General features: G+C 40.5%; 1 protein-coding gene across 1 annotated transcript in view; it reads left to right on the top strand.

Moving 5' to 3' along the window:
* The window catches only part of MAGT1 (magnesium transporter 1), a 67613-nt gene that overhangs the window by 13168 nt on the left and 27024 nt on the right, over positions 1–27421 (top strand). Inside the window, exons 2-5 of the mRNA XM_032757211.2 lie at positions 8446–8615; positions 13087–13204; positions 26571–26711; positions 27194–27334. Coding sequence (XP_032613102.1) covers positions 8446–8615; positions 13087–13204; positions 26571–26711; positions 27194–27334 — 570 coding nt within the window. The remainder of the gene's footprint in view (positions 1–8445; positions 8616–13086; positions 13205–26570; positions 26712–27193; positions 27335–27421) is intronic.

Genomic DNA, 27421 nt, shown 5'->3' with positions numbered 1-27421 from the left:
CACATGTCACCACACCCAGCCAATTTTATAATATTTTGTAGTAACTGGGTCTCGCTATGTTGACCAGGCTGGTCTCAAACTCCAGGGCTCAAGCAGTCCTCACTCCTCAGCCTCCCAAAGTGCTGGGATTACAGGCTTCAACCACCATGCCTGGCCATAAATTTTTTATGTAGACCTGCTTGAAAACGTTTATTCAAGAATTTTTGTGTAAGAAAACTCCACATATTGATAACTAATTCAAAGCACGTATATTTCTTTTGTTGGCATGATTATATATCTATATGGTTGAATAGAGATAGGAGGATGTAAAACTGTGTAAATACCTGTTACTGCTTCACACTTGTTTTTCTCAGCCCCATACAGAATATGTAGTCACCCTGAATAAAATAGCCAAATCATATTTGTATTTGCTGGTAACTGTCAAATTTAATTTGAAAATATGGCAAAATTAGATATACAATCATGTCCTCTGCAAACAGGGACAATTTGACTTCCTGTTTTCCTAATTGAATACCCTTTATTTCTTTCTCCTGCCTGATTGCCTGGCCAGAACTTCCAACACTATGTTGAATAGGAGTGGTGAGTGAGGGCATCCCTGTCTTGTGCCAGTTTTCAAAGGGAATGCTTCCAGTTTTTGCCCATTCAATATGATATTGGCTGTGGGTTTGTCATAAATAGCTCTTATTATTTTTAGATACGTCCCATCTATACCTAATTTATTGAGAGTTTTTAGCATGAAGGGCTGTTGAATTTTGTTGAAGGCCTTTTCTGCATCTATTGAGATAATCATGTGGTTTTTGTCTTTGGTTCTGTTTATATGCTGGATTACGTTTATTGATTTGCGTATGTTGAACCAGCCTTGCATCCCAGGGATGAAGCCCACTTGATCATGGTGGATAAGCTTTTTGATGTGCTGCTGGATTTGGTTTGCCAGTATTTTATTGAGGATTTTTGTATCGATGTTCATCAGAGATATTGTCTAAAATTGTGGAAGACAGTGTGGCGATTCCTCAGGGATCTAGAACTAGATACACCATTTGACCCAGCAATCCCATTACTGAGTATATGCCCAAAGGAATATAAATCATGCTGCTATAAAGACACATGCACACATATGTTTATTGTGGCACTACTCACAATAGCAAAGACTTGGAACCAACCCAAATGTCTAACAATGATAGCCTGGATTAATAATAATATATATTATAATATAATTATATTATATTAATATATGATATATAATATTATATTGTATTAATATATAATATATTTTATATATGTATATATATATATTAGAGACCGGATGTTGCTCTGTTGTCCCCGCTAGAGTTCAGTGACGTGTGATCGTAGCTCACTGCAGCTTCGAACTCCTGGACTCAAGTGATCCTCCTGCCTCAGCCTCCTGAGTATCTGGGACTACAGGCACATGTCACCACACCCAGCCAATTTTATAATATTTTGTAGTAACTGGGTCTCGCTATGTTGACCAGGCTGGTCTCAAACTCCAGGGCTCAAGCAGTCCTCACTCCTCAGCCTCCCAAAGTGCTGGGATTACAGGCTTCAACCACCATGCCTGGCCATAAATTTTTTATGTAGACCTGCTTGAAAACGTTTATTCAAGAATTTTTGTGTAAGAAAACTCCACATATTGATAACTAATTCAAAGCACGTATATTTCTTTTGTTGGCATGATTATATATCTATATGGTTGAATAGAGATAGGAGGATGTAAAACTGTGTAAATACCTGTTACTGCTTCACACTTGTTTTTCTCAGCCCCATACAGAATATGTAGTCACCCTGAATAAAATAGCCAAATCATATTTGTATTTGCTGGTAACTGTCAAATTTAATTTGAAAATATGGCAAAATTAGATATACAATCATGTCCTCTGCAAACAGGGACAATTTGACTTCCTGTTTTCCTAATTGAATACCCTTTATTTCTTTCTCCTGCCTGATTGCCTGGCCAGAACTTCCAACACTATGTTGAATAGGAGTGGTGAGTGAGGGCATCCCTGTCTTGTGCCAGTTTTCAAAGGGAATGCTTCCAGTTTTTGCCCATTCAATATGATATTGGCTGTGGGTTTGTCATAAATAGCTCTTATTATTTTTAGATACGTCCCATCTATACCTAATTTATTGAGAGTTTTTAGCATGAAGGGCTGTTGAATTTTGTTGAAGGCCTTTTCTGCATCTATTGAGATAATCATGTGGTTTTTGTCTTTGGTTCTGTTTATATGCTGGATTACGTTTATTGATTTGCGTATGTTGAACCAGCCTTGCATCCCAGGGATGAAGCCCACTTGATCATGGTGGATAAGCTTTTTGATGTGCTGCTGGATTTGGTTTGCCAGTATTTTATTGAGGATTTTTGTATCGATGTTCATCAGAGATATTGTCTAAAATTGTGGAAGACAGTGTGGCGATTCCTCAGGGATCTAGAACTAGATACACCATTTGACCCAGCAATCCCATTACTGAGTATATGCCCAAAGGAATATAAATCATGCTGCTATAAAGACACATGCACACGTATGTTTATTGTGGCACTACTCACAATAGCAAAGACTTGGAACCAACCCAAATGTCTAACAATGATAGCCTGGATTAAGAAAATGTGGTACATATACACCATGGAATACTATGCAGCCATAAAAAATGATGAGTTCATGTCCTTTGTAGGGACATGGATGAAACTGGAAATCATCACTCTCAGTAAACTATCGCCATGCTCCCACCATAGGTGGAATGGAAAAGAGAAACATGGACACAGGAAGGAAAATCACATCCGGGCTTTTGTGGGGTGGGAGAGGGTTAATGGGTACAGCACACCAACATGGCACATGTATACATATGTAAGAAACCTGCACATTGTGCACAAGTACCCTAGAACTTAAAGTATAATAAATATATATATAAAAAAAGAAAATATGGCAAAATTAATGATTGCTTCAAAATATAGATTGTGTATTTTAAAATGTGAACCCATATTGTCTGTGCTCTGAGAATCATTAAAACGGTATCAAATAATAGCAATTCATTTTGTTGGAAAAACTGAATAAATTAGATCTGTGCAGTCTTAATTTAAATCATATTCTCTATCTTCCTCCTGGTTCACTCTCTCCCACAGTCTTTACCAACTACTTGTTTCATTGTTCCACAGTCTTGTTAATTATTTGTTATAACCAATCTTTCCTTCTTTTTTTTTTTGAGGCGGAGTCTCACTTTGTTGCCCAGGCTGGAGTACCGTGGTGCCATCTTGGCTCACTGCAACCTACCTCCACCTCCTGGGTTCAAGCGATTCTAGTGCCTCAACCTCCCCGGTAGCTGGGACTACAGACATGTGCCACCACGCCCAGCTAACTTTTATTTTTTTTAGCAGAGACGAGGTTTTGCCATGTTAGCCAGGCTGGTCTCAAACTCCTGACCTCAAGTGATCCACCCACTTCAGCCTCCCAAAGTGCTGGGATTACAGGTGTGAGCCACTGCACCTGGCCTGTTACAACCAATCTTTCAAGAGTGTATATCTTTTTCTGTGGGTTTAGAGTGTGTTTGGTTTTTCATGTATGGCATATTCATTTTGTGGCCCTTTCCAGAATTTTTTCGTATTTGCTACAAAACTAATTTTTTTTTTTTTTCGAGACTGAGTGTCGCTCTGTCACCCAGGCTGGAGTGCAGTGGTGCAATCTCGGCTCACTGCAACTCCACCTCCCGAGTTCAAGCAATTCTCCTGCCTCAGCCTCCCGAGTAGCTGGGATTACAGGCACCCGCCATCACGCCCAGCTTATTTTTTGTATTTTTAGTAGAGACGGGGTTTCACCATGTTGGCCAGGCTAGTCTTGAACTCCTGACCTCGTGATCTGCCCGCCTTGACCTCCCAAAGTGCTGAGATTACAGGCGTGAGCCACCGCACCTGGACTACAAAACTAATTTTTATGCAGCTTTTTTCCATCATTCATAGAGATGTACTTGTGACATAAAATTGTGGTCAGTGTTAGATGAATTCAGATATGCTTAAAGGCAGATCAGGCTGGGCATGGTGGCTCATGCCTGTAATCCCAGCACTTTGGGAGGCTGAGGCAGGTGGATCATTTGAGGCCAGGAGTTCAAGACCAGCCTGGCCAACATGGCCAAACCCCGTCCCTACTAAAAACACAAAAATTAGCCAGGGGTGGTAGTGTGTTCCTGTAATCCCAGCTACTTTGGAGGCTGAGGCACGAGAATCACTTGAACCTGGGAATCAGAGGTTGCAGTGAGCCCAGATCATGCCACCGCACTTCAGCCTGGGCACGACAGAGCAAGACTCTGTCTTAAAAAAAAAAAAAAAAAGGCAAATCGTGCATTTTTAGAATCCATGTTACTTTCTAAAGTGAAAAAAAAAGTTGTGTTTCTGTGTATGTATTTACGTGTGCAATTATCATTTCTTTCTTATATGTTAATGTAAGCAAGTCAGTCAATTCCCAGTTAAATTTCATTAATTATAAATTTAGTACACACTTACTGAGTGCCTACTGTATGGTAAAGAATTGTGGGTCTCTGTTCTCTTGTAGCTAATAGTCTAGAAAAGGAATCAAACGTCAAAGTGTCTTAAAATGGTAAGTGCTAGAATATAGGTAATGGGAAATATAACTGGTCAAATGGTTCTGAATGATGAACCACTCCATGATTTCCCAGCTTTTTCTATACATATCTCTATAAAGATGAGCAAAATCATAAATTAGCATTAACTCTACATTGAGATTCTTGTTTTCTTTGTTATCCCTTCCTGCCTTCTTACTACTCATGGCAAGGATTAAACATTGAGGGTGGGGCTGGACACAGTGATTCACGCCTGTAATCCCAGCACTTTGGGAGGCCCAGGCGGGCAGATCATGAGGTCAAGAGTTCAAGACCAGCCTGGCCAACATGGTGAAACCCCGTCTCTACTAAGAATTCAAAAGTTAGCTAGGCGTGGTGGCATGTGCCTGTAATCCCAGCTACTCGGGAGGCTGAGGCAGGAGAATTGCATGAACCCAGGAGTGGGAGGTTGCAGTGAGGTGAGATTGCACCACTGCACTCCAGTCTGGGCGACAGAGCAAGACTCCATCTCGAGAAAAAAAAGAAAAAGAAAACATTGAGGGTGAAGATGAGGGGAATGATAAATATGATGGCATTTAATTTCAAACTTAAATCCTATCGACTAACCATGCTTCTCTTCCACTGCCTCATGATGATTAGCCAAAAAGGAACAAACAAACTCTAGTTCTTTTTTGTGTGTAGACATAAATTTTCATTTCTATAGGACAAATGCCAAATAATGTGGTTGATGGGTTGTATGGTAAGTGTATCTTTAGTTGCCAGATTTTTTTCTTTTTTTTTTTTTGAGATAGAGTTTCACTCTTGTTGCCCAGGCTGGAGTGCAGTGGCACGATCTCGGCTCACTGCAACCGCCACCTTCCCAGGTTCAAGAGATTCTCCTGCCTCAGCCTCCTGAGTAGCTGGGATTACAGGCGCCCACCACCACACCCAGCTAATTTTTTGTATTTTTAGTAGAGACGGGATTTTATCATGTTGGCCAAGCTGATCTCAAACTCCTGACCTCAGGTGATCCACCCGTCTCGGCCTCCTAAAGTGCTAGGATTACAGCATGAGCCACTGCACCTGGCTTTTTTTTTTTTTTTTTTTTTTGAGACAGAGTCTCACTCTGTCACCCAGGCTGGAGTGCAGTGGCGTGATCTCAGCTCACTGCAACCTCTACCTCCTGAGTTCAAGCATTTCTCCTGCCTCAGCCTCCCAAGTACCTGGGATGACAGGCGTGCACCACCATGCCCGGCTAAATTTTTTTTTTTTTTTTTTTTTTTTTTTTTTTTTTTGCGTCAGAGTTTTGCTCTTGTCGCCCAGACTGGAGTGCAATGACGTGATCTCGGCTCACTGCAACCTCCGTCTCCCGGGTTCAAGCAATTGTCATGCCTCAGCCTCCTGAGTACCTGAGATTACAGGCATGTGCCACCATGCCCAGCTAATTTTTGTATTTTTCTTTTTAGCAGAGATGTGGTTTCAACATGCTAGCCAGGCTGGTCTTGAACTCCTGACCTCAAGCGATCCACCCGCCTTGGCCTCCCAAAGTGCTGGGATTACAGGTGTGAGCCACTGCACCCACCCAGTTGCTTGATCTTTTAAGACTGCCAAACTGTTTTCCAAAGTGGCTGCACCATAGTACATTCCCACCAGTGATGTATGAGAGATCCAGTTTCTCCACATCCTCGCCAGCATTTGATATTGTCAGTATATTTTATTTTATTTTATTTTGTGATGGAGTCTCACTCTTTCGCCCACATTGGAGCACAGTGGCACGATCTCAGCTCACCGCAACCTCCGCCTCCCAGATTCAAGCGATTCTCCTGCCTCAGCCTCCCGAGTAGCTGGGGTTACAGGCGCCCACCACCATGCCTGGCTAATTTTTGTATTTTTATTAGAGACAGGGTTTCACCATGTTGGCCAGGCTGTTGTCGAACTCCTGACCTCAAGTGATCCACCCACCTTGGCCTCCCAAAGTGCTGGGATTACAGGTGTCAGCCACCGCACCCGGCCCAGAGAGTAAAATTTTTTATTTTTTCTTTTTTTTGAGACAGTGTCTCACTGTGTCACCCAAGCTGGAGTGCAGTGGTATGATCTTGGCTCACTGCAACCTCTGCTTCCCAGTCTCAAGCGATTCTCATGCCTCACCCTTCTGAGCAGCTGGGATTTTAGGCATGTGCCACCACGCTCGGCTAATTTTTGTATTTTTAGTAGAGACTGGGTTTTGCCATGTTGGCCAGGCTGGTCTCGAACTCCTAGCTTCAAGTGATCTGCCCACCTTGGCCTCCCAAAGTGCCGGGATTAGAGGCATGAGCCACCACATCCGGCTGAATTTTGATGAGGTCCAGTATATCAATTTTTCTCTTTTTATGGATCCTACTTTTGTTGTCAGGCCTAAGAATATTTTCTGCTATTTATTTTCGTAAAAATTTTATAGTTTTGCAGTTAAGTATATGACCTATTTTGTATTAGTTTCTTTTTTTTTTTTTTTTTTAGATGGAGTTTCGCTCTTGTTGCCCAGGCTGGAGTGCAACAGCACGATCTCGGCTCACTGCAACTTCTGCCTCCCAGGTTCAAGTGATTCTTCTGCCTCAGCCTCCCAAGTAGCTGGGATTACAGGCATGTGCCACCACGCCTGGCTAATTTTGTATTTTTAGTAGAGACGGGGTTTCTCCATCTTGGTTAGGCTGGTCTCGAACTCCCAACCTCAGGTTATCCACCCGCCTCAGCCTCCCAAAGTGCTGGGATTACAGGCGTGAGTCACCATGCCCGGCTGAGTTCGTTTTTATATAAGGCGTGAAGTTCGTATTTTTGGCTATGGATGACCAATTACTTCTGCACCATTTGTTGAAAAGGCTATTCTTCCTCCACTGAGTTGTTTTTGCACCTTTGTGCAAAATCATTTGGCTACACTTGTATGGGTCTTTTTCTGGGTTGTTTTTCTGTTCTGTTGTTCTGTGATACTATCCCTTCATCTGTACCACACTGTCTTAATTATTGTGGCTACATAGTAAACCTTAAAATTGAATAGACTGATTCCTCCCACTTCACTCTTTATTTTTAAGATTTTCACTGTATGTTTTTTGAGAGAAGTAAAATTGTATATAAAACTGGCCATTGGTTTAACTCAACTTTCTTTGGAATTTTTGGCAAATGAAAGGTTTTGTTATTTTTATCTTATGTTATTAGTAAATAATAAATAATTCTGTCTGGGTGCAATGGCTCATGACTGTAATGCCAACACTTGGGAGGCTGAGGTGGGAGGATCATGTGAGCCCAGGAGTTCAAGACTAGCCTGGGCAACATAGTGAAACCCCCATCTCTGCAAAAAATAAATAAATAAATATATATAAAGGCCAGGTATGGTGGCTCATGCCTGTAATCCCAGCACTGTCGGAGGCTGAGGCGGGCAGATTGCTTAAGCCCAGGAGTTCAAGACCTGCCTGGGCAACATGGAGAAGCCCCATCTCTACCAAAAATACAAAAATCAGCTGAGCATGGTGGAACATGTGTGTATTCCAAGCACTTGGGAGACTGAGGTGGGAGGATCCCTTGAAGCCAGGAGGTCAAGGCTGCAGTGAGCCCTGATTGTGCCACTGCACTGCAGTCTGGATGACAGCGAGACAGTGTCATTCATTCGTTTATTCATTCATTAATTAATTCATAATTAATTACATCAAAAGTGTAATGTCTGACAAAATATTATGAAATAATGTATTTTAAGAATAATTATCATCCAGCCCAACTACCAAATTTTGGCTGTAGGTCTCACATTTTCTGTATACCTCTGCTTGTTAGTATTGGTTTTATGTAAGCTGCCTAATTAAAAGAACTTTAAATGCCAAGTTGAGTATATTAATAGCATGCTCACTTTGTCTTTTTTAGATGGTGTTATCTGAAAAGGTTAGTCAGCTGATGGAATGGACTAACAAAAGACCTGTAATAAGAATGAATGGAGACAAGTTCCGTCGCCTTGTGAAAGCCCCACCGAGAAATTACTCCGTTATTGTCATGTTCACTGCTCTCCAACTTCATAGACAGTGTGTCGTTTGCAAGTATGAACTTCAACTACACTTTAAAATTGAATAACTCATATAACGTTAACCATTTCTCAATCCCAGTAGAGCCAAGTTAGTGCAGTAGGTACTTAAATAATGTGTATACCTTACTCAGGATGTCTATGGTAGCAATACTACTGCTCTTTTATAGTCAATTCTTGATTATCCATATTAGTGGGGGAAGCATGGATAAATAATTGTAGTAGCCATCATAAAAGTAACTTAAAGATCAAACAGTCATCTTATAAATTAGTATCAACTTGGCTGGGCATGGGGGCTCATGCCTGTAATCCCAGCACTTTGGGAGGTCGAGGCAGGTGGATCATCTGAGGTCAGCAGTTCAAGACCAGTCCAGCCAACATGGTGAAACCCCATCTCTATTTAAAAAAAAAATACAAAAATTAGCTAGGCATTGTGGTGCATGCCTGCAGTCCCAGATATTTGGGAGTGCTGAGGCAGGATAATTGCTTGAACCCGGGAGGCAGAGGTTGCAGTGTGCCAAGGTTGCGCCACTGCACTCCAGCCTGGGCGACAGAGTGAGACTCTGTCTCAAAAACAAAAAAATTAGTATCAACTTATGTAACTGTATGCCAGTAGCATTAATGTAGCATTTTATTATTTAAAAGTGCTTTCAACTTCATACTCTTGTACTGTCAAAATCCCAAAAGGTAGGTAAAGCAAATATCCTACCATTTTTGGAAGAAACAGGCTCCAGAATTTTAACTGGTCTACCCAATGCTTGAGATGTTTACTAATGCAATAATGGTGGCTTCATCCAAGTTTGAAATTCAAGAAAACTGGTAATTTTCTTTTTCTTTTTTTTTTTTTTTGAAACAAAGTCTCGCTCTGTCACCCAGGCTGGAGTGCAGTGGCATGATCTTGACTCACTGCAGCCTCCACCTCCCGGGTTCAAGCGATTCTCCTGCCTCAGCCTCCTGAGTAGCTGAGACTACAAGTGCACACCACCACGCCCAGCTAATTTTTGTGTTTTTAGTAGAGATGGGGTTTCACCATGTTGGCCAGGATGGACTCGATCTTTTGATGTCGTGATCAACACACTTAAGCCTCCCAAAGTGCTAGGATTACAGGTGTGAGCCACCACACCCAGCTGGTAATTTTTTTTTTTTTTTTTAAAGATGCAGCTGGGTGTGGTAGCTCATGTCTGTGATCTCAGCACTTTGGGAGGCTGAGGTGGGAGGATCACATAGGCCCAAGCATTGGAGACCAGCCTGGGCAACATAGTGAAACTTTGTATCTATTAAAATAGACAAAATTAGCTGAGTATGGTGATGTGCCTGTAGTCCCAGCTACTCTGGAGGCTGAGGTGGGAGGATCACTTGACCCTGGGAGGTCGAAACTGCAGAAAGCTATAATCATCCCACTGCACTCCAGCCTGGGCAACAGACCAAGACCCTGTCTCAAAAACAAACAAACAAAAAAGATGCATGGGATCTCATGTGAAATCTAAAAAAGTTGAACTCCTAGAAGCAGAGTAGAATGGTGGTTTTCAGAGGCCTGGGAGAGGATGGGGGTGAAAGTGTACAAAGTTTTAGTTAGATGAGAGGAGTAAGTTCTGGTGATCTATTGCACAGCATGGTAACCATAGTTAATGTATTGTAGATTTTGAAATTGCTAAAAACATTTTAAATATTCTCACCACCAAAAAATAATAAGTAGGTAAGGTGATGGGTATATTAATTATTTTTTTTTAATCCCAAAGATCCATGATTTAGGGATGTTTCTAATTTCCCAATTGTTTTATAGTGATTGTAAACCTTGGAGATGGAGACTAATCTTGCTTAAGTTTTCATCAAACAATGGTTTCTTGATTTTATTTTATTGTATCTTAATGATCTTAGGAGCAAAGATTGCTGTTTTGTTAAATAAAAACACCATGAGCAATTGAAAATGGTGGATACTAAAAAATAAAATAGCTTTTGCTTTTTAGTGTCTTTTTATTTATATTTTTAGATCAGTGTATCTGATCTGGTAATTAACTTTAAATAAAATGACAAAGCTACTGTATGAAGAATTAGTTTAGTAAAAACTTGGAGGTTCTCCAGATTCTGATAGCCTGATAGCCATACAAAGGAATAGACAGCTTGTTTCAGAATGGTGTGTTCTGCCACCCTAAGCCTTGATAACTTTTCTTTAACGATTTTCTCCCTGGAGCTAGGGTATAGTCAAGGTATTTGGTTCCATAGTGCTTATTTTGTGGAGTATATGCTGAATATAAATTAAAAATAAAGAAGAAAAAGGAATCGTAAGTAATAACTATGAATAAACTTGAAATCTAGAATTACTTCTAATTCCATCAGTTCACTCAGTAGCAATCAAAAATAGCAGGGAACAAACACAAACTCCTTCATAATTCTCTATTAAATGCAAATTAATGGAATTCTTACTAACCTAAGTTTTTACTGGCATCTTATTTTCTATAAGACCAAATTTAATATTAACTCAAATTTTTCTACACTCATTCAACAAATAAAAATTAAGCAACAGCAGCATGAATAATACTGTAGTTGTGGTGCTGTTGGGATGAGAATTGTAAAATAGATATCCTACCCTTATCATCTGGTTAAGGAAATGAGTTACACATATGAAAATTTAGATGGCAATATAAGGCAATTTGTGATTAAGTACCAGATCAACTGTACATATAATAAATACTGTAAAATTTCAGGAAAGAAAGTTAATAGGAGTGGTTTGGATTGGCCTAATGGAGGAAATAAGACTTGGGCTAGGGCTAGACAAACGGATAAGATGTTGATACAGGCAGGATATTCTGGTTAGAAGCATGATGTACACAAGGGTACAAGGATAGGAGTAAATAAAATATTGGGACTAAAGGTTACTGTTTGAGATTGATTCGTAGTAAGACTAGATAAAAACTAGATGTATTATTTGAAGCTATGTGATAAAGAACCTTCAATAACTAGTGAAAGAGATTAGAGAATGTATTCTGAAGGTAATAAGAAAGCAACAGTGATTTCTGAGAAGTGTTTCAGGAAAGTAGTAATTTAGGAAGATGGATGTATATTGCAGTATAAGGATTGGAGGAGGGCCAGGCACAGTGGCTCACACCTGTAATCCCAGCACTTTGGGAGGCTGAGGCAGGCAGATCACCTGAGGCCAGGAGTTCAAGACCAGCCTGACTAACATGGTGAAACCCTGTCTCTACTAAAAATACAAAAATTAGCTGGGCATGGTGGTGGGCGCCTATAATCCCAGCTACTTAGGAGGCTGAGGCAGGAGAATCGCTTGAGACTGGGAGGTAGAGGTTGCAGTGAGCCAAGATGGTGCCACTGCACTCCAGCCTGGGCCACAGAGCGAGACTCTGTCTCAAAAAAAAAAAAAAGAAAGATTGAAAGAGGAGAAACCAGAGTCAATATTTTTAAATATCCTACTATTAGATAACAAAAATCTGACCTTAGATGATAGCAATAAAAATAGGAGGGTATGGAGTGAAAATTTTATCACAAATGAGAATTGACAGATCATGAGAACTGAAAGCATATGGGAGATATGGAAAAATTCAAAGATGACTTGAGGTTTCAATAATTTTTTTTTTGAGATGAAGTCTTGCTCTGTTGCCCAGGCTGGAGTGCAGTGGTGTGTGATCTTGGCTCACTGCAATCTCCGCCTCCCCGGTTCAAGCCATTCTCCTGCCTCAGCCTCCCAAGTAGCTGAGACTACAGGTGCCCGCCACCATGCCCGGTTAATTTTTGTATTTTTGGTAGCGATAGGGTTTCACCATATTGGCCAGGCTGGTCTCGAACTCCTGACCTTGTGATCCGCCTGCCTTGGCCTCCCAACGTGCTGGGATTACAGGCGTGAGCCACTGCACCTGGCCTAATTTTTGTATTTTTCATAGAGACAGGGTTTTGCCATGTTGGCCAGGCTTGTCTTGAGCTCCTGACCTCAGGTGATCCACCCACCTCAGCCTCCCAAAATGCTGGGATCACAGGCATGAGCTGGCCTCAATTAATTTCAATTCCTAGACTCTTCTTATCTTTCATCCTAATAATTTATCTGATTGTGTTATTTACCAAGGAGCTTTTGCACTTTAGATTTTTAAAAATGGATTAATTTTGTATTTCTGCTTTCTTTAGGGAATACACTTCTGTCTTGTCTTTGAACTCTTAGAAGTAATTTAGGGTATTAAAAGTTATTGTAGAGACAGTTAGCTATATATTTCCAATGATTGTTGAAAGAGCTTTGGGATAAGAAACAGGCACAAAGTATGAAGCGGAATCAGGTAATTACTACTTCTCATGAAATCCCTAACTTGGGGGATTTGTCTTAACCCTGTCAGCAGAGTCTGACCTACTTGTCAGTGTTTTTTTATTATTTCTCCCATTGGAAAAACTGCTATTGCTTGCTTGGACCTGTTTTACTGGTGATAAATGAGATTGCTTTCAAAAATTGTTTTATATGTTATCTTCACAAATCTCATTGCATCCAGGCAAGCTGATGAAGAATTCCAGATCCTGGCAAACTCCTGGCGATACTCCAGTGCATTCACCAACAGGATATTTTTTGCCATGGTGGATTTTGATGAAGGCTCTGACGTATTTCAGATGGTAAGATCTTTGGTTTATTCTGCTATGTAAAAATAGGTAAAATATAGTGAAAGTGGAATATATTTTTTTCAGTGGCTATAAGACATTAAATGAGGTTGCTCTTATGTAAGATCTAGAGTAGCAAACTAAAAGCTAAACTTGAGCTAACCATAAAATGTAGTTATCAATGCTAACCTACTAGAATATGGAAATTGAGTAGTATTTACATAACATACATTTTTATTGTAGTAAAATATATAAAACAAACTTTATCATTTTAACCATTTTAAGTATATAATTTATTAAGGAATTTTTTAAATCACAGCACGAGTCCCACCATTATGTAATATTGAAGTCTTTAGTATAGCTATCTATACTATAGATATCTTTATCCCCTTACCTCTTTTTTTAAATTTTTATTTTTATTTCAATAGTTTTGGGGCAACAGGTGGTTTTTGGTTACATGAATAAGTTCTTTAATGGTGATTTCTGAGATTTTGGTACACCCATCCCCCGAGCAGTGTACACTGTACCCAAATATGTAGTCTTTAATCCTTCATCCCCCTCTGATCCTTTCCCCGCAAAGTTCCCAACATCCATTAGATCAATCTTATGCCTTTGTATCCTCATAGTTTAGCTCCTATTCATAAGTGAGAACATAATGATATTTGGTTTCCCATTCCTAAGTTACTTCACTTAGAATAATGACCTCCCGCTCCATCCAAGTTGCTGCAAAATACATTATTTCATTCCTTCTTATGACTGAGTAGTATTCTATGATTTATATATACCACATTTTCTTTATCCACTCATTGGTTGGTGGACACTTAGGTTGGTTCCATATCTTTGCAATTGTGAATTGTGCTGCTATAAATATGTGTGTGTATGTGTCTTTTTCATATAATGACTTCTTTTCCTTTGGGTAGATACCCAGTAGTGGGATTGCTGGGTCAAATAGTAGTTCTACTTTGAGTTCTTTAAGGAATTTCCATACTGTTTTCCATAGTGGTTGTACTAGTTTACATTCCCACCACCAGTGTTAAAAGTGTTCCCTTTTCACTACATCCACACCAACATCTATTTTTTTTTTTTTTTTGCTTTAATTATGGCCATTCTTGCGGGTGTAAAGTAGTATTTCATTGTGGTTTTGATTTCCCTGATAATTAGCGATGTTGGCCATTTGTATATCTTCTTTTGAGAAATGTCTATTCTTGTCCTTTACCCACTTTTTGATGGGATTGTTTGTTTTCCCCTTGCTGATTTGAGTTCTTTGTAGATTCTGGATATTAGTCCTTTGTCAGATGTGCAGTTTGCAAAGATTTTCTCCCACTCTGTGGGTTGTTGGTTTACTCTGCAGATTATTCCTTTTGCTGTGCAGAAGCTTTTTAGTTTAATTAGGTCCCATTTATTTATTTTTGTTTTTGTTGCATTTGCTTTTGGGGTCTTAGCCATGAATTCTTTGCCTAAGCCAATGCCTGGAAGAGTTTTTCAGCTGGGCGTGGCGGATCATGCCTGTAATCCCAGCATTTTGGGAGGCTGAGGTGGTCGGGTCACTCGAGGTCAGGAGGTTAATACCGGCCTGGCCAACATGGTGAAACTCCGTCTCTACTAAAATACAAAAATTAGCTGGGTGTGGTGGCGGGCGCCCATAATCCCAACTACTCGGGATGCTGAGGCATGAAAATCGCTTGAACCCAGGAGGCGGAGGTTGCAGTGAGCCAAGATTGCCAGCCTGGGTGATAGAGTGAGACTCAGTCTCAAAAAAAGAGTTTTTACAATGTTATCTTCTAGAATTTTTATGGTTTCAGGTCTTAGATTTAAGTTTCTGGTCCATCTTGAGTTGATTTCTTTTGTCCCCTTACCTCTAGTCATAGTAGAAAAGTAGATCTTTTGTTGTTTGAAACGGAACCTTTTTCCTGGGCCCTAGATCACATACCCACCTGCTCTGTCAATCATGACCTCTCACAACTATTTTTTGTTTTTGAGACAGTCTCGCTCTGTTGCCCAGGCTGGAGTGCAATGGCACAATCTTGGCTCACTGGCAGCCTCTGCCTTTTGGGTTCAAGCAATTTTCCTGCCTCAGCCTCCCAAGTAGCTGGGATTACAGGCACTTGCCACCACGCCTGGCTAATTTTTTTATTTTTCTTTTTAGTTTTAGGTTTTTTAAGATGGAATCTCGCTCTGTTGCCCAGACTAGAGTGCAGTGGCTTGATCTCGGCTCACTGCAACCTCTGCCTCTCGGATTCAAGTGATTCTTCTGCCTCAGCCTCCTGAATAGCTGGAATTACAGATTCCCACCACCACGCCTGGCTAATTTTTGTATTTTGAGTAGAGATGGGGTTTCGCAATGTTGGCCAGGCTGGTCTCAAACTCCTGACCTCATGTGATCCACCCACCTCAGCCTCCCAAAGTGCTGGGATTACAGGCGTGAGCCACCGCACCTGGCCTGTTTTTAACTTCAGCATCTCTACTAGTTCTTTCCCCTTGCATATAAATACTTAAGGACATAGATTCAATTTTGTCTTTATTTATAAATATGTCTAATTCATATATTTGAACATATTTTACTCAATTGTATAAAACATAAAAGGAAAAAGCTGGATATAATGCCTTGCTATACATCTTCATATGAATGACTTCCCAATCTAAAAATTTATTATGTCCCAAATTAAACTCTTTTCTCTTCCACTTTCACCCAAACCTCATCTTATGTTCTGTATCATTAATGACACTTCTTTGTCATCTTCGTCTTCTTGTATAACATGTGTCATAGCCATACCCCCTTTACATTCCAAGGCCTATATTCATCTCTCATTCAAGCTAATGCAGTAGCCTTTTAACTGGTCCACTTACCTTCCATTTAGCGCTCTGTCCCTATTGCCTGCTATAACATTATTTCCCAGAGTTTTTTCTACATGGTATTAATAAGAATTCTTGGAAAAAAATAAACTTGGGAAACCCTGGTTTAAACAAAATTAAGTTTTCTTTTTACTTCAGGGTTCAAAAACTGGGAAGGATCTAAGTTCTTACCCTACTTGCAAGCTAACAAGTTAGCCTGCCACAGTTTCATGGATGCTGGCAGAAAATATGACACTCCTGAGTCAGAGTCCAGCAAAGGACTTTTTGCTGTTTGTTTTTGAGACTGGGTCTTGCTATGTTGCCCAGGCTAGTCTTGAACTCCTGGGCTCAAGTAATCCTTGCACCTTAACCTCCTGAGTAGCTGGGATTACAGGCTTGTGCCACCATGCCTGGCTCAAGTTAAAGGACTTTACTACTCACAAGTAGCCAAAATGTCGTAGGTTCCCCAAACCCCATTTCCCATAGGGCAATCCAAAGAGGGCCAGTGGTCAGCTACTCGGAAGGCTGGATCAGGAGGATTGCTTGAGATCAGGAGTTTGAGGCTGCAGTGAGCTGTGATCCTGCCTCTGCACTCTAGCCCGAGCAGCAGAGCCAGACCCCAACTCTTAAGAAAACAACAATAACAAAGAGGGCCAATGGGCTGCATTATGGGGGAGGAACACCAAGCTCTGGGGACCCACATTTTCTGTAATGGATAGTAAGTGTGCCTCCCCTTTGCTGTGGAGGGAGACTGTGTAACCGCCCAAGGGGTTCACTTTGCTGCTACCTAAACAGAGCCAATTCATCAAGACAGAGGAATTGCAATAAAGTATTTCATGCACAGCCAGCTTTGTGGGAGACCGGAGTTTTATTATTACTCAAATCAGTCTCCCTGAGCATTCAGGGAGCAGAGTTTTTAAGGATAGCTTGGTGGGTGGGGGGAAGCCAGTGAGCCAGGAGTGCTGATTGCTCAGAGATTAAATCATAGGGAGTTAAAGGTGTCTTCTTGTGCTGAGTTAGTTCCTGGGAGGGGGCCACAAGATCAGATGAGCCAATTTATTGATCTGGGTGGTGTCAGCTGATCCATCAAGTGCAGGATCTGCAAAATATCTCAAGCGCTGATCTTAGGAGCAGTTTAGGGAGGGTCAGAATCTTGTAGCCTCTAGCTGCATGACTCCTAAACCATAATTTTTCATCTTGTGGCTAATGTTAGTCCTACAAAGGCAATCTAGTTCTCAGGCAAGAAGGAGGTCTGCTTTGGGAAAGGGCTGTTACCGTCTTTGTTTAAACTATAAACCATAAACTAAGTTTCTCCTAAAGTTAGTTCAGTCTATGGCCAGGAATGAACAAGGACAGCTTGGAGGTTAGAACCAAGTTGGAGTCAGTTAAGTTAGATCTCTTTCACTGTCTCAGTCATAATTTTGCAAAGGCCGTTTCAACTATCTTCCAAAGATATACAAATATCCTTGAGAAGATTGTCCAGAACAAAGGCAGTTAGGGCCCTTGTCCACAAGATGTGCAGAAACATGAGAAACTCATGAAGAATTGTCTCCCAACACAGCTTTTGAGAGATCAGAGATGTTAACATGCTGATGCTGATATGTGTTATACTTTCCAGTGGGGGCTCTAATATACAGAATTTCTCATATTATCGGACCACTTAATGGAGCATTTGGCTAGATTCCATGGAACACACTTTTGAAAGGAGTAGTGTATAGACTGAAGCCAGAATTCCTTAGTCCTAATTTCATGTACTCTTTACTCCAGTCACACCTTTCCCATAATCATATTCTTTGATGCACTCTTTTTTTTTTTTTTTTTTTTTAATTGAGACGGAGTCTTGCTGTCACCGAGGCTGGAGTGCGGTGGTATGATCTCGGCTCACTGCCAACCTCTGCTGCCAGGTTCAAGCGATTCTCATGCCTCAGCCTCTGGAGTATCTGGGATTACAGGCACACGCCACCACACCGGGCTAATTTTGTTAATTTTTAGTAGAGACGGGTTTCGCCATGTTGGCCAGGCTGGTCTCGAACCCCTGACCTCAGGTGATCTGCCCGCCACAGCTTCCCAAAGTGCTGGGATTACAGGCGTGAGACACCACGCCTGGCCTGATGCACTCTTGTATGTCAGCACTGTTGATTGTTGGTTTACAACAACGTGAAGCATCCTTTCTTCCCTGTCTGCTTTCTCTCCACTCTCAAAATTCTGCTTACATTTTAAGCCTTGTTTCAGATACTCCCTGTAAGCTTTCTCAACTTTTCCAGATAAAAAGTGAGTCACTCCTTTTCTTGTATTGTTATATTACTTGCCTTAAATTTCTGTTATACATTTATCCACATTTTGTCTTACAGTAGAGTTAGCTCTGTAGTTGTTTGACAGTCTCCCTTAGAATATAGTTACGGCCAGGCACGATGGCTCACGCCTGTAATCCCAGCAGTTTGGGAGGCCAAGGCAGGCAGATCACGAGGTCAGGATATCGAGACCATCCTGGCTAACATGGTGAAACCCTGTCTCTACAAAAAAAAAAAAACAACAAAAATTAGCCGGGCGTGGTGGTGTGCATCTGTAGTCCCAGCTACTTGGGAGGCTGAGGCAGGAGAATGGCTTGAACCCGGGAGGCGGAGCTTGTAGTGAGCCGAGATTGCACCACTGCACTCCAGCCTGGGCAACAGAGCAAGACTCCATCTCAAAAATAAATAAATAAATAAATAAATAAATAAATAAAAGAATATAGTTACTACTTAGTTAATGGCAGAGCCGTATCCTGTAGCTATCAGTGCTAAGCACATAACGGGTATTTGGTAAATGTTGAAAAAAATGGCTTAATGTTTCCATTTTACGGTATATCATTCATTGTGCTATTCATATTCCAGTCTCACTTAGCCATCTCCATAAATCAAAATCAGTGCATTTATAAAAATGTTGTAACCTAAAAGGTTAGTGCATTTAGGATTTATTAGACCAAAGGAAACAATTTCTAGAGTTTAAGAAATTGAGGCCAGGCATGGTGGCTCACACCTGTAATCCCAGCAGTTTGGGAGGCCAAGGCGTGGGGATCACTTGAGGTCAGGAGTTTGACACCAGCCTGGCCAACATGGTGAAATCCCGTCTCTACTAAAAATACAAAAATTAGCCAGGCGTGGTGTCAGGCACCTGTAATCCCAGCTACTTGGGAGGCTGAGACAGGAGAATCGCTTGAACCCAGGAGGCGGAGGTTGTAGTGAGCCAAGATTGTGCCACTGCACTCCAGCCTGGGTGACAGAGCTAGACTTTGTCTCAAAAAAAAAATTGCTTTTTAATTCTCTACTATTTAGGCTGCAATTATTTTTGGAAATTACAATTTTTAATTCCATTTATTTTGACAAGGTAACACATAACTTCTGTTAGGGATTTGTAAAAATAGAAAACTCAATTTTTTTCTACCTTAGTTTTTTTACTGATAACATAATATTTGTACATATTTATGGGGTATATGTGATATTTTGTTATATTCATAGAATGATCAAGTCAGGATAGTTGGAGTATCCATCACCTTGAGTATTTATCATTTCTATATGTTGGGAACATTTCAAGTCCTCTCTTCTAGCTGTTTTGAAATATATAATACATTGTTGTTAATTATAGTCACCCTACTCTGCTATGGAATATTAGATCTTACTCCTTCTAACTGTATGAGTGTACCTATTAACCGACCTCTCTTCATTGCCCATTCCCGCACCCCTCCCCCCCCCACCCCACCCACCGCAACACACACTCATACACTCTTCCCAGCCTCTGGTATCTGCCATTCTACTCTGTACCTCCCTGAGTTCAACTTTTTTAGTTCCCACATATGAGAACATACCATATTTGTCTTTCTGTGCCTGGCTTATTTCACATAATTTCCAGTTCCATCCATATTGCTGCAAATAACATGATTTCATTCTTTTTTTATGGTGGAGTAGTATTCCATTGTGTATATACACCACATTTTCTTTTTCTTTGAGATGGAGTCTTTGTCGCCCAGGCTAGAGTGCAGTGGCACAATCTTGGCTCACTGCAACCTCCCAGGTTCAAGCCATTCTCCTGCCTCAGCATCTCGAGTAGCTGGGATTACAGGTGTGTGCCACCACGCCTGGCTAATTTTTTTGTATTTGTAGTAGAAATGGGGTTTCACCATGTTGGCCAGGCTGGTCTCCAACTCCTGAGCTCAACTGATCCACCTGCCGCGGCCTCCGAAAGTGCTAGGATTACAGGCATGAGCCACTGCACCTGGCCTAATACCACATTTTCTTGAACTGTTCGTCTGTTGTTGGATGCTTAGGTTGATTCCATATCTTTGCTATTGTACTGCAGTAAACATGGGGGTGCAGGTATCCCTTTGATATACTGATTTCCTTTCCTTTGGATACATATCCCAGTAGTGGCATTGCTGGATCAAATGCTAGTTCTATTTTTAGTTTCTTGGGAAATCTTTATACTGTTTTTTCTTTTTTTTCTTTTTCTTTTTCTTTTTTTTTTTTTTTTTGAGACGGAGTCTCGCTCTGTCGCCCAGGCTGGAGTGCAGTGGTGTGATCTCGGCTCACTACAAGCTGTGCCTCCTGGGTTCACGCCATTCTCCTGCCTCAGCCTCCCAAGTAGCTGGGACTACAGGTGCACACCACCACGCCCGGCTAATTTTTGTTGTATTTTTTAGTAGAGACAGGGCTTCACCATGTTAGCCAGGATGGTCTCGATCTCCTGACCTCGTGATCTGCCCACCTCGGCCTCCCAAAGTACTGGGATTACAGGCATGAGTCACCACACCCGGCCTTATACTGTTTTTCATAGTGGCTATACTAATTTAATTTCCCACCAACAGTGTATGAGTTCCCTTTTTTTTTTTTTTTTTTTTTTGAGATGGAGTCTCGCTCTGTTGCCCAGGCTAGAGTGCAGATCTCAGTTCACTGCAACCTCTGCTTCCTGAGTTCAAGTGATTCTCCTGCCTCAGCCTCCCGAGCAGCTGGGATTACAGGTACACATCACCGCACCCAGCTAATTTTTGTATTTTTAGTAGAGACAGGGTTTCACCATGTTGGCCAGGCTGATCTCGAACTCCTGACCTCAGGTGATCCACCCGCCTCGGCCTCCCAAAGTGTTGGGATTATAGGAATGAGCCACTGTGTCTGGCCATGAGTTCCCTTTTCTCCATATCCTTGCATCTGTTTTTGTTTGTTTGTTTGTTTAAGGTAAAGAAAGGCAGATTTATTAGAGAAAGTAGGAAAACGCATTGCAAGGAGGCAACAGATAGATGAGCAGAAAAGGAGCTTTTCTAATAGTAATAATAATAATGGCCATTCTAACTGGGAGAAGATGGTATCTCACTGTGGTTTTGATTTGCATTTCCCTGATGATTAGTGATGTTGAGTATTTTTTCATACACCTGTTGGCCATGTGTGTCTTCTTTTGAGAAATGTCTATTCATGTCCTTTGCCCACTTTTTAACGGGATTATTTGCTTTTTTACTGTTGAGTGATTTGAATTTTTTTTTGTTTTATATTTTCTTTTTAGAGTTGTTTGAATTTTTTGTATATTCTGGACATTAGTTCCTTGTTGAATGAATAGTTTGTAAATATTTTCTCCCATTCAACAGATTGTCTCTTCACTTTGTTGATTGTTTCCTTTGCTTTGCAGAAGCTTTTTAGCTTAATATAGTCCCATTTGTCTATTTTTGTTTTTGTTACGTACACTTTTGTACCTTGAATAGTTTTTAATATTAATTTCCATTACTCTATTTTAGAGCTAGATTTTAGAGCCAAAAGTATAAGGATGGTAGTGTGTCCATCTGTAGAAGAGATTCAAATCTTTCTTTAAGTAACAGTGTCATATGCCACAGTATGCAAAAGCTAAGCCTGTGTGAAAACTGATACCTACCAAAAATAGTGTATCTTATTTTGGCTCATTAACCTCCAAGGATTTTCAAAGTGTACAAGGGGTTTTGGTGGGGTTGTTTTGTAAATACATATGATATAAAATTTATTATGTTTACCATTTTTTAATGTACAGGTCAGTAGTGTTAGACATTCACATTGTTGTACAACCAATCTCCAGAATTCTTTCATCTTCCAAAACTGAAACTTTATAGCCATTAAACAACTTCAGTTCCCCACTCCCCCAGTTCCTGACAACCACCATTCTACTTTCTGTCTCTATGAATTTGACTACTCTAGGTACCTAATATAAGTGGAATTATATAGTATTTGTCTTCTTGTGACTAGCTTATTTCACTTAGCATTGTGTCCTCAATGTTCATCCATGTTATAGCATGTGTCAGAACTTCCTTCCTTTTCAAAGCTGAATAATATTGCATTGTATGTATACACCTTATTTTGTTTACCCATACATCTGTCAGTGGATACTTAGGTTGCTTCCAGCTTTTGGCTATTGTGAATAATACTGCTATGAACACGAGTGTTCAAATAATCTCTTCAAGATCCTGCTTTCAGTTCTTTTGGTTATATGCTTAGAAGTAGAATTGCTAGATCATATGGTAATTCTATTTTTAATCTTTTGGGGAACCTCCATGCTGTTTTCCATAGCAGATGCACCATTTTACTTTCCCACCAATAGTGCACAAGGGTTCCAGTTTCTCCACATGCTCGCAACCACTTCTTGTTTTCTGGGGTTTTTTGTTTGTTTGTTTTGGATAATAGCCATCTTATTGAGTGTGAGGTGATATCTCACTGTGGTTTTGTTTTTTATTTCCATAATGATAGTAATATTTAACATTTTTTCATGTGTTTTGTTGGCCATTTGTATATCTTCTTTGGAGAAATGTCAAGTTCTTTGCCCGTTGTGTGTGTGTGTTGCCTTTTTTTTTTTTTTTTTTTTTTTTTTGAGACAGAGTTTCACTCTTGTTGCCTAGGCTGGAGTACAATGGCACGATCTCGGCTCACCACAACCTCTGCTTCCCGGGTTCAAGCGATTCTCCTGCCTCAGCCTCCCGAGTAGCTGGGATTACAGGCATGCGTCACCACGCCCGGCTAATTTTTTTCATATTTTTAGTAGGGATGGGGTTTCTCCATGTTGGTCAGGCTGGTTGCGGACTCCCGACCTCAGGTGATCCACCTGCCTCGGCCTCCCAAAGTGCTAGGATTACAGGCATGAGCCACTGTGCCCACCCGTGTTGCCCATTTTTTAAATCAAGTTGTTTTTTTGTTGTTGAGTTGTAGGAGGTCTTTATATATTCCAAATTTTTTGTTGTTGTTTTTATTTTGTTTTTGTTTGTTTGTTTCTTGAGACAGTCTCACTCTGTCGCCCAGGCTGGAGCACAGTGGTGCAATCTTGGCTCACTGCAACCTCTGCCTCCCAGGTTCAAGCAATTCTCGTGTCTCAGCCACACAAATAGCTGGGATTACAGGCATGCGCCACCACACCTGGCTAATTTTTGTATTTTTAGTAGAGACAGGGTTTCGCCATGTTGGCCAGACTGGTCTCAAACTCCTGGCCTCAAGTGATACACCTGCCTTGGCCTCCCAAAGTGCTGGGATTACAGGCATAAGCCACCATGCCCAGACTATTCTGAGTATTAACTCCTTATTAGATAAATGATTTACAGATAATTCCTCCCATTTCACAGGTTTTCTTTCTATTCCGTTGATTGTATCATTGGGCTACAAGATGTTTTCAGGCCGGGCATGGTGACTCACGCCTGTAATCCCAGCACTTTGGGAGGCTGAGGGAGGTGGATCACTTGAGGTCATGAGTTCAAGACCACCTTGGCCAACATGGCGAAAACTTGTCTCTACTAAAAATACAAAAAAAAAGTAGCTGGGTGTCATGGCACATACCTGTTATTCCAGCTACTTGAGAGGGTAAGGCAGGAGGATCGCTTGAACCCAGAAAGTGGAGATTGTGGTGGGCCAAGATTGCGCCAGTGCACTCCAGCCTGGACAGCAGAGTGAGACTCCTTCTCAAGAAGAAAAAAAAAAAGATGTTTTCAGGTAACTAATTTGTTATAAAGATGTTTTATTAGTAATCAGGGAAACACAAATTAATAGTATGATAATGATAAAGTACAGTCTTCACCCATCAGATCAACTTTTGGCAAGGATGTAGGGAAATGGATACATTACTGCATTGTTAGGTAGAAGTATATTTTGGCACAGCCACTTTGGAGGACAATTTGGCTATATCCATTTTTTTTTTTTTTTTTAAAGACAGAGTCTCACGCTGTCACCGAGGCAAGAATGCAGTGGTGCAATCTCGACTCACTGCAACCTCCGCCTCCCAGGTTCAAGTGATTCTTGTGCCTCAGCCTCCTGAGTAACTGGGATTACAGACACCCACCACCACGCCCGGCTAATTTTTGTATTTTTAGTAGAGATGGGGTTTTACCGTGTTGGCCAAGCTGGTCTCGAACTCCTGACCTCAGGTGATCCACCTGCCTTGGCCTTCCAAAGTGCTGGGATTACAGGCGTGAGCCACCTGGATATATAGTGCCTGGGCACTATATCCATTTTAATTAAAAAATATTTCTATCCTGTGACCTAACAATCCCATTTCTAGAGAATCACTTTCACATGGGTACGGGGAGATATGTGCAAGGATGTTCACTGCAACATTATTTTTAGTTGCTAAAAAGGAAAACAACCAGGAAATTACCATTAATATGATACCATTTATGTTAAAACAGAAAGCAGTATTATATGTTTTCTGGTGGTATAAACACAAATATGAATAAATTCAAAAATATCTGTAAATGGTAACTGTGGCTGCCAGAATGCACTAGAATTGGTCCTTATAACCATGTAATGTTTTTAAAAATATTTTTTACAAGAGAGGTGTATTTATATGTTACTTATTTTTTATTTTTTATTTATTTATTTAGAGACGGAGTCTAGCTCTGTCACCCAGGCTGGAGTGCAGTGGCATAATCTCGGCTCACTGCAACCTCCACCTCCTGGGTTCAAATGATTCTCCTGCCTCAGCCTCCCGAGTAGCTGGGATTACAGGTGCCCACCATCACGCCCAGCTAATTTTTGTATTTTTAGTAGAGACAGGGTTTCACTGTGTTGGCCAGGCTGGTCTCGAACTCCTGACCTCATTATCTGCCCACCTCGGCCTCCCAAAGTGCTGGGATTATGAGCGTGAGCCACCGCACCCAGCCAGTTTTTATTTTTTATACACATTTTCAAAAATGTAAAGGTGGTGTAACTAAACAAATATTGAATAAAGAGTTTGGCCTAAAATTTGGGCAGCATTTGGTAGACTGAACATTGTATAAGATTTGTTTCCTAGCTTTGCAATCACAGAAATTGAATTTTAACAGGATAGCCAGAATTTATCTACCTCCAGGGATTTTGTGCCTACTGACCAAGGCATATAAATCTATGGACATTGGTAACCAAAGGAGTAATCTATTAATTCATTAATTTACCACATTATACAGCCAAAGAGACCAAAATAATGATAAGCAACAGTCAGTACATGCTCTCACCTTATGGGAAAGTTTGAAAACTTACTGTTAGAAGGATTTTAACTAAAGAATCAAAGCATGAGAGTTGGATTATTTTATTGGCTGAGGTTTTAAAATTATAATTGTAAGGCCGGGCACGGTAGCTCAGGCCTGTAAACCCAGCACTTTGGGAGGCTGAGGCGGGTGGATCATTTGCGGTCAGGAGTTCAAGACCAGCCTGGCCAACCTGGTGAACCCGTCTCTACTAAAAATACAAAAATTAGCTGGGCGTGGTGGCGCATACCTATAATCTCAGCTCCTTGGGAGGCTGAGGCAGGAGAATCACTTGAACCTGGGAGGCGGAGGTTGCAGTGAACCGAGATCCTGCCACTGCGCTTCAGCCTGGGCAACAGAGTGAGACTCCATCTCAAAAATAAATAAATAAATAAAAATTGATTTGTACAAGCCAATCTCTATAAGATTGTCACTAGCCTGGGTGACAGAGCAAGACTCCATCTCAAAAAAATAAAAAAAGATATAATGCAGGTGAGACGGTTATGGTTTCTTTAACTTAGTATTTCCAGTGTTGTCTTCTCAAATATATCATGATGTCATGATGGAGAAAAGAGAAATGTGATGCTCATCATTAAACATTTATGGACCTTCTTAGAATAGACTATTTCTGCATATAGCCACCATTTTGTATTGTTTTTCACTGCCGTTTTAGAGCATTATTTTATTATCTTGGTTCCTCCAAATTGAGAATGCACTCTATTTGGAGCTTACTCAGCTACATAAGATTTTTTAGTGCTCATAAATGTATTCATTTTGCATAATCTCTGAACAGATTAAAATATCTGTGGTATGGCAAAGTTTCCATTCTAGTGGAGTAAAATACAGGTTTCTTAGCGAGGAATGTATATTTGGTGAGTAGTGTGTAATACTTAAGGTCACAGGCAGCTTTGCTTTTAAAGCCTGCTCCACCACTTACCACTTTCCTTGGGCAAACCAACTCACTTAACCTACCTAAACCCAGGCCTCCTCATCTTTGTAAAATCTAAATTTCAAGATGTTAACTGCAATTAAGATTATTTTCCTGATAATGTATATTTTCATGGGCTCCTTTTTATTCAGCTAAATATGAATTCAGCTCCAACTTTCATCAACTTTCCTGCAAAAGGGAAACCCAAACGGGGTGATACATATGAGTTACAGGTGCGGGGTTTTTCAGCTGAGCAGATTGCCCGGTGGATCGCCGACAGAACTGATGTCAATGTAAGTTTCCCAACTTTGTAGACTGTTTCTTGGCCATTATCCCCTTTGAATCTTACTGGGAGGCCCTAATTAGTCTTGTCCCCATATCACTGAGGTGGTACTAGTTTGGAAGTCTCTTCATAAGTAGCATTAAACAGAATCATCTTGATGAATGAGTGAAATTACAGAACACTCTCTATTACCCTATTGAATTCAGCATGGAAACCAGTCTTTCGACCTTAAGTCCATGGATTATCTAGTTGTACTTGGCAAATCCTTCTTAATCTAAAAGATGTTATATTGTGGTTAAATAGAATATTGTACCTATTCTATCCTATTTTAGATTATATTATAGACTATTTTGATTGGGATAAAATAAAAAGGATCATTTTTCTGAAAGTAACCACACTAATTTTGATTGCTTTCACTTCAGATTTTATTTTGACCCATATAATTAGTAAAAAATTTTATACTTTAACATGTTTTTCTCTCCTTTCCATTAGATTAGAGTGATTAGACCCCCAAATTATGCTGGTCCCCTTATGTTGGGATTGCTTTTGGCTGTTATTGGTGGACTTGTGTATCTTCGAAGAAGCAATATGGAATTTCTCTTTAATAAAACTGGATGGGCTTTTGCAGCTTTGGTGAGTGAATTTTAGAAGACAAAAAATTATTTGAATAAAATTCCTAATGTATTTTTAAGTAAGCTTTTATTTATGTGAGAAGTAGCA

This window comes from Hylobates moloch, unplaced genomic scaffold (genome assembly GCF_009828535.3).
Source record: "Hylobates moloch isolate HMO894 unplaced genomic scaffold, HMol_V3 SCAFFOLD_7, whole genome shotgun sequence".
NCBI lineage: Eukaryota > Metazoa > Chordata > Mammalia > Primates > Hylobatidae > Hylobates > Hylobates moloch.
This window is presented reverse-complemented; position numbering and strand designations above follow the sequence as displayed.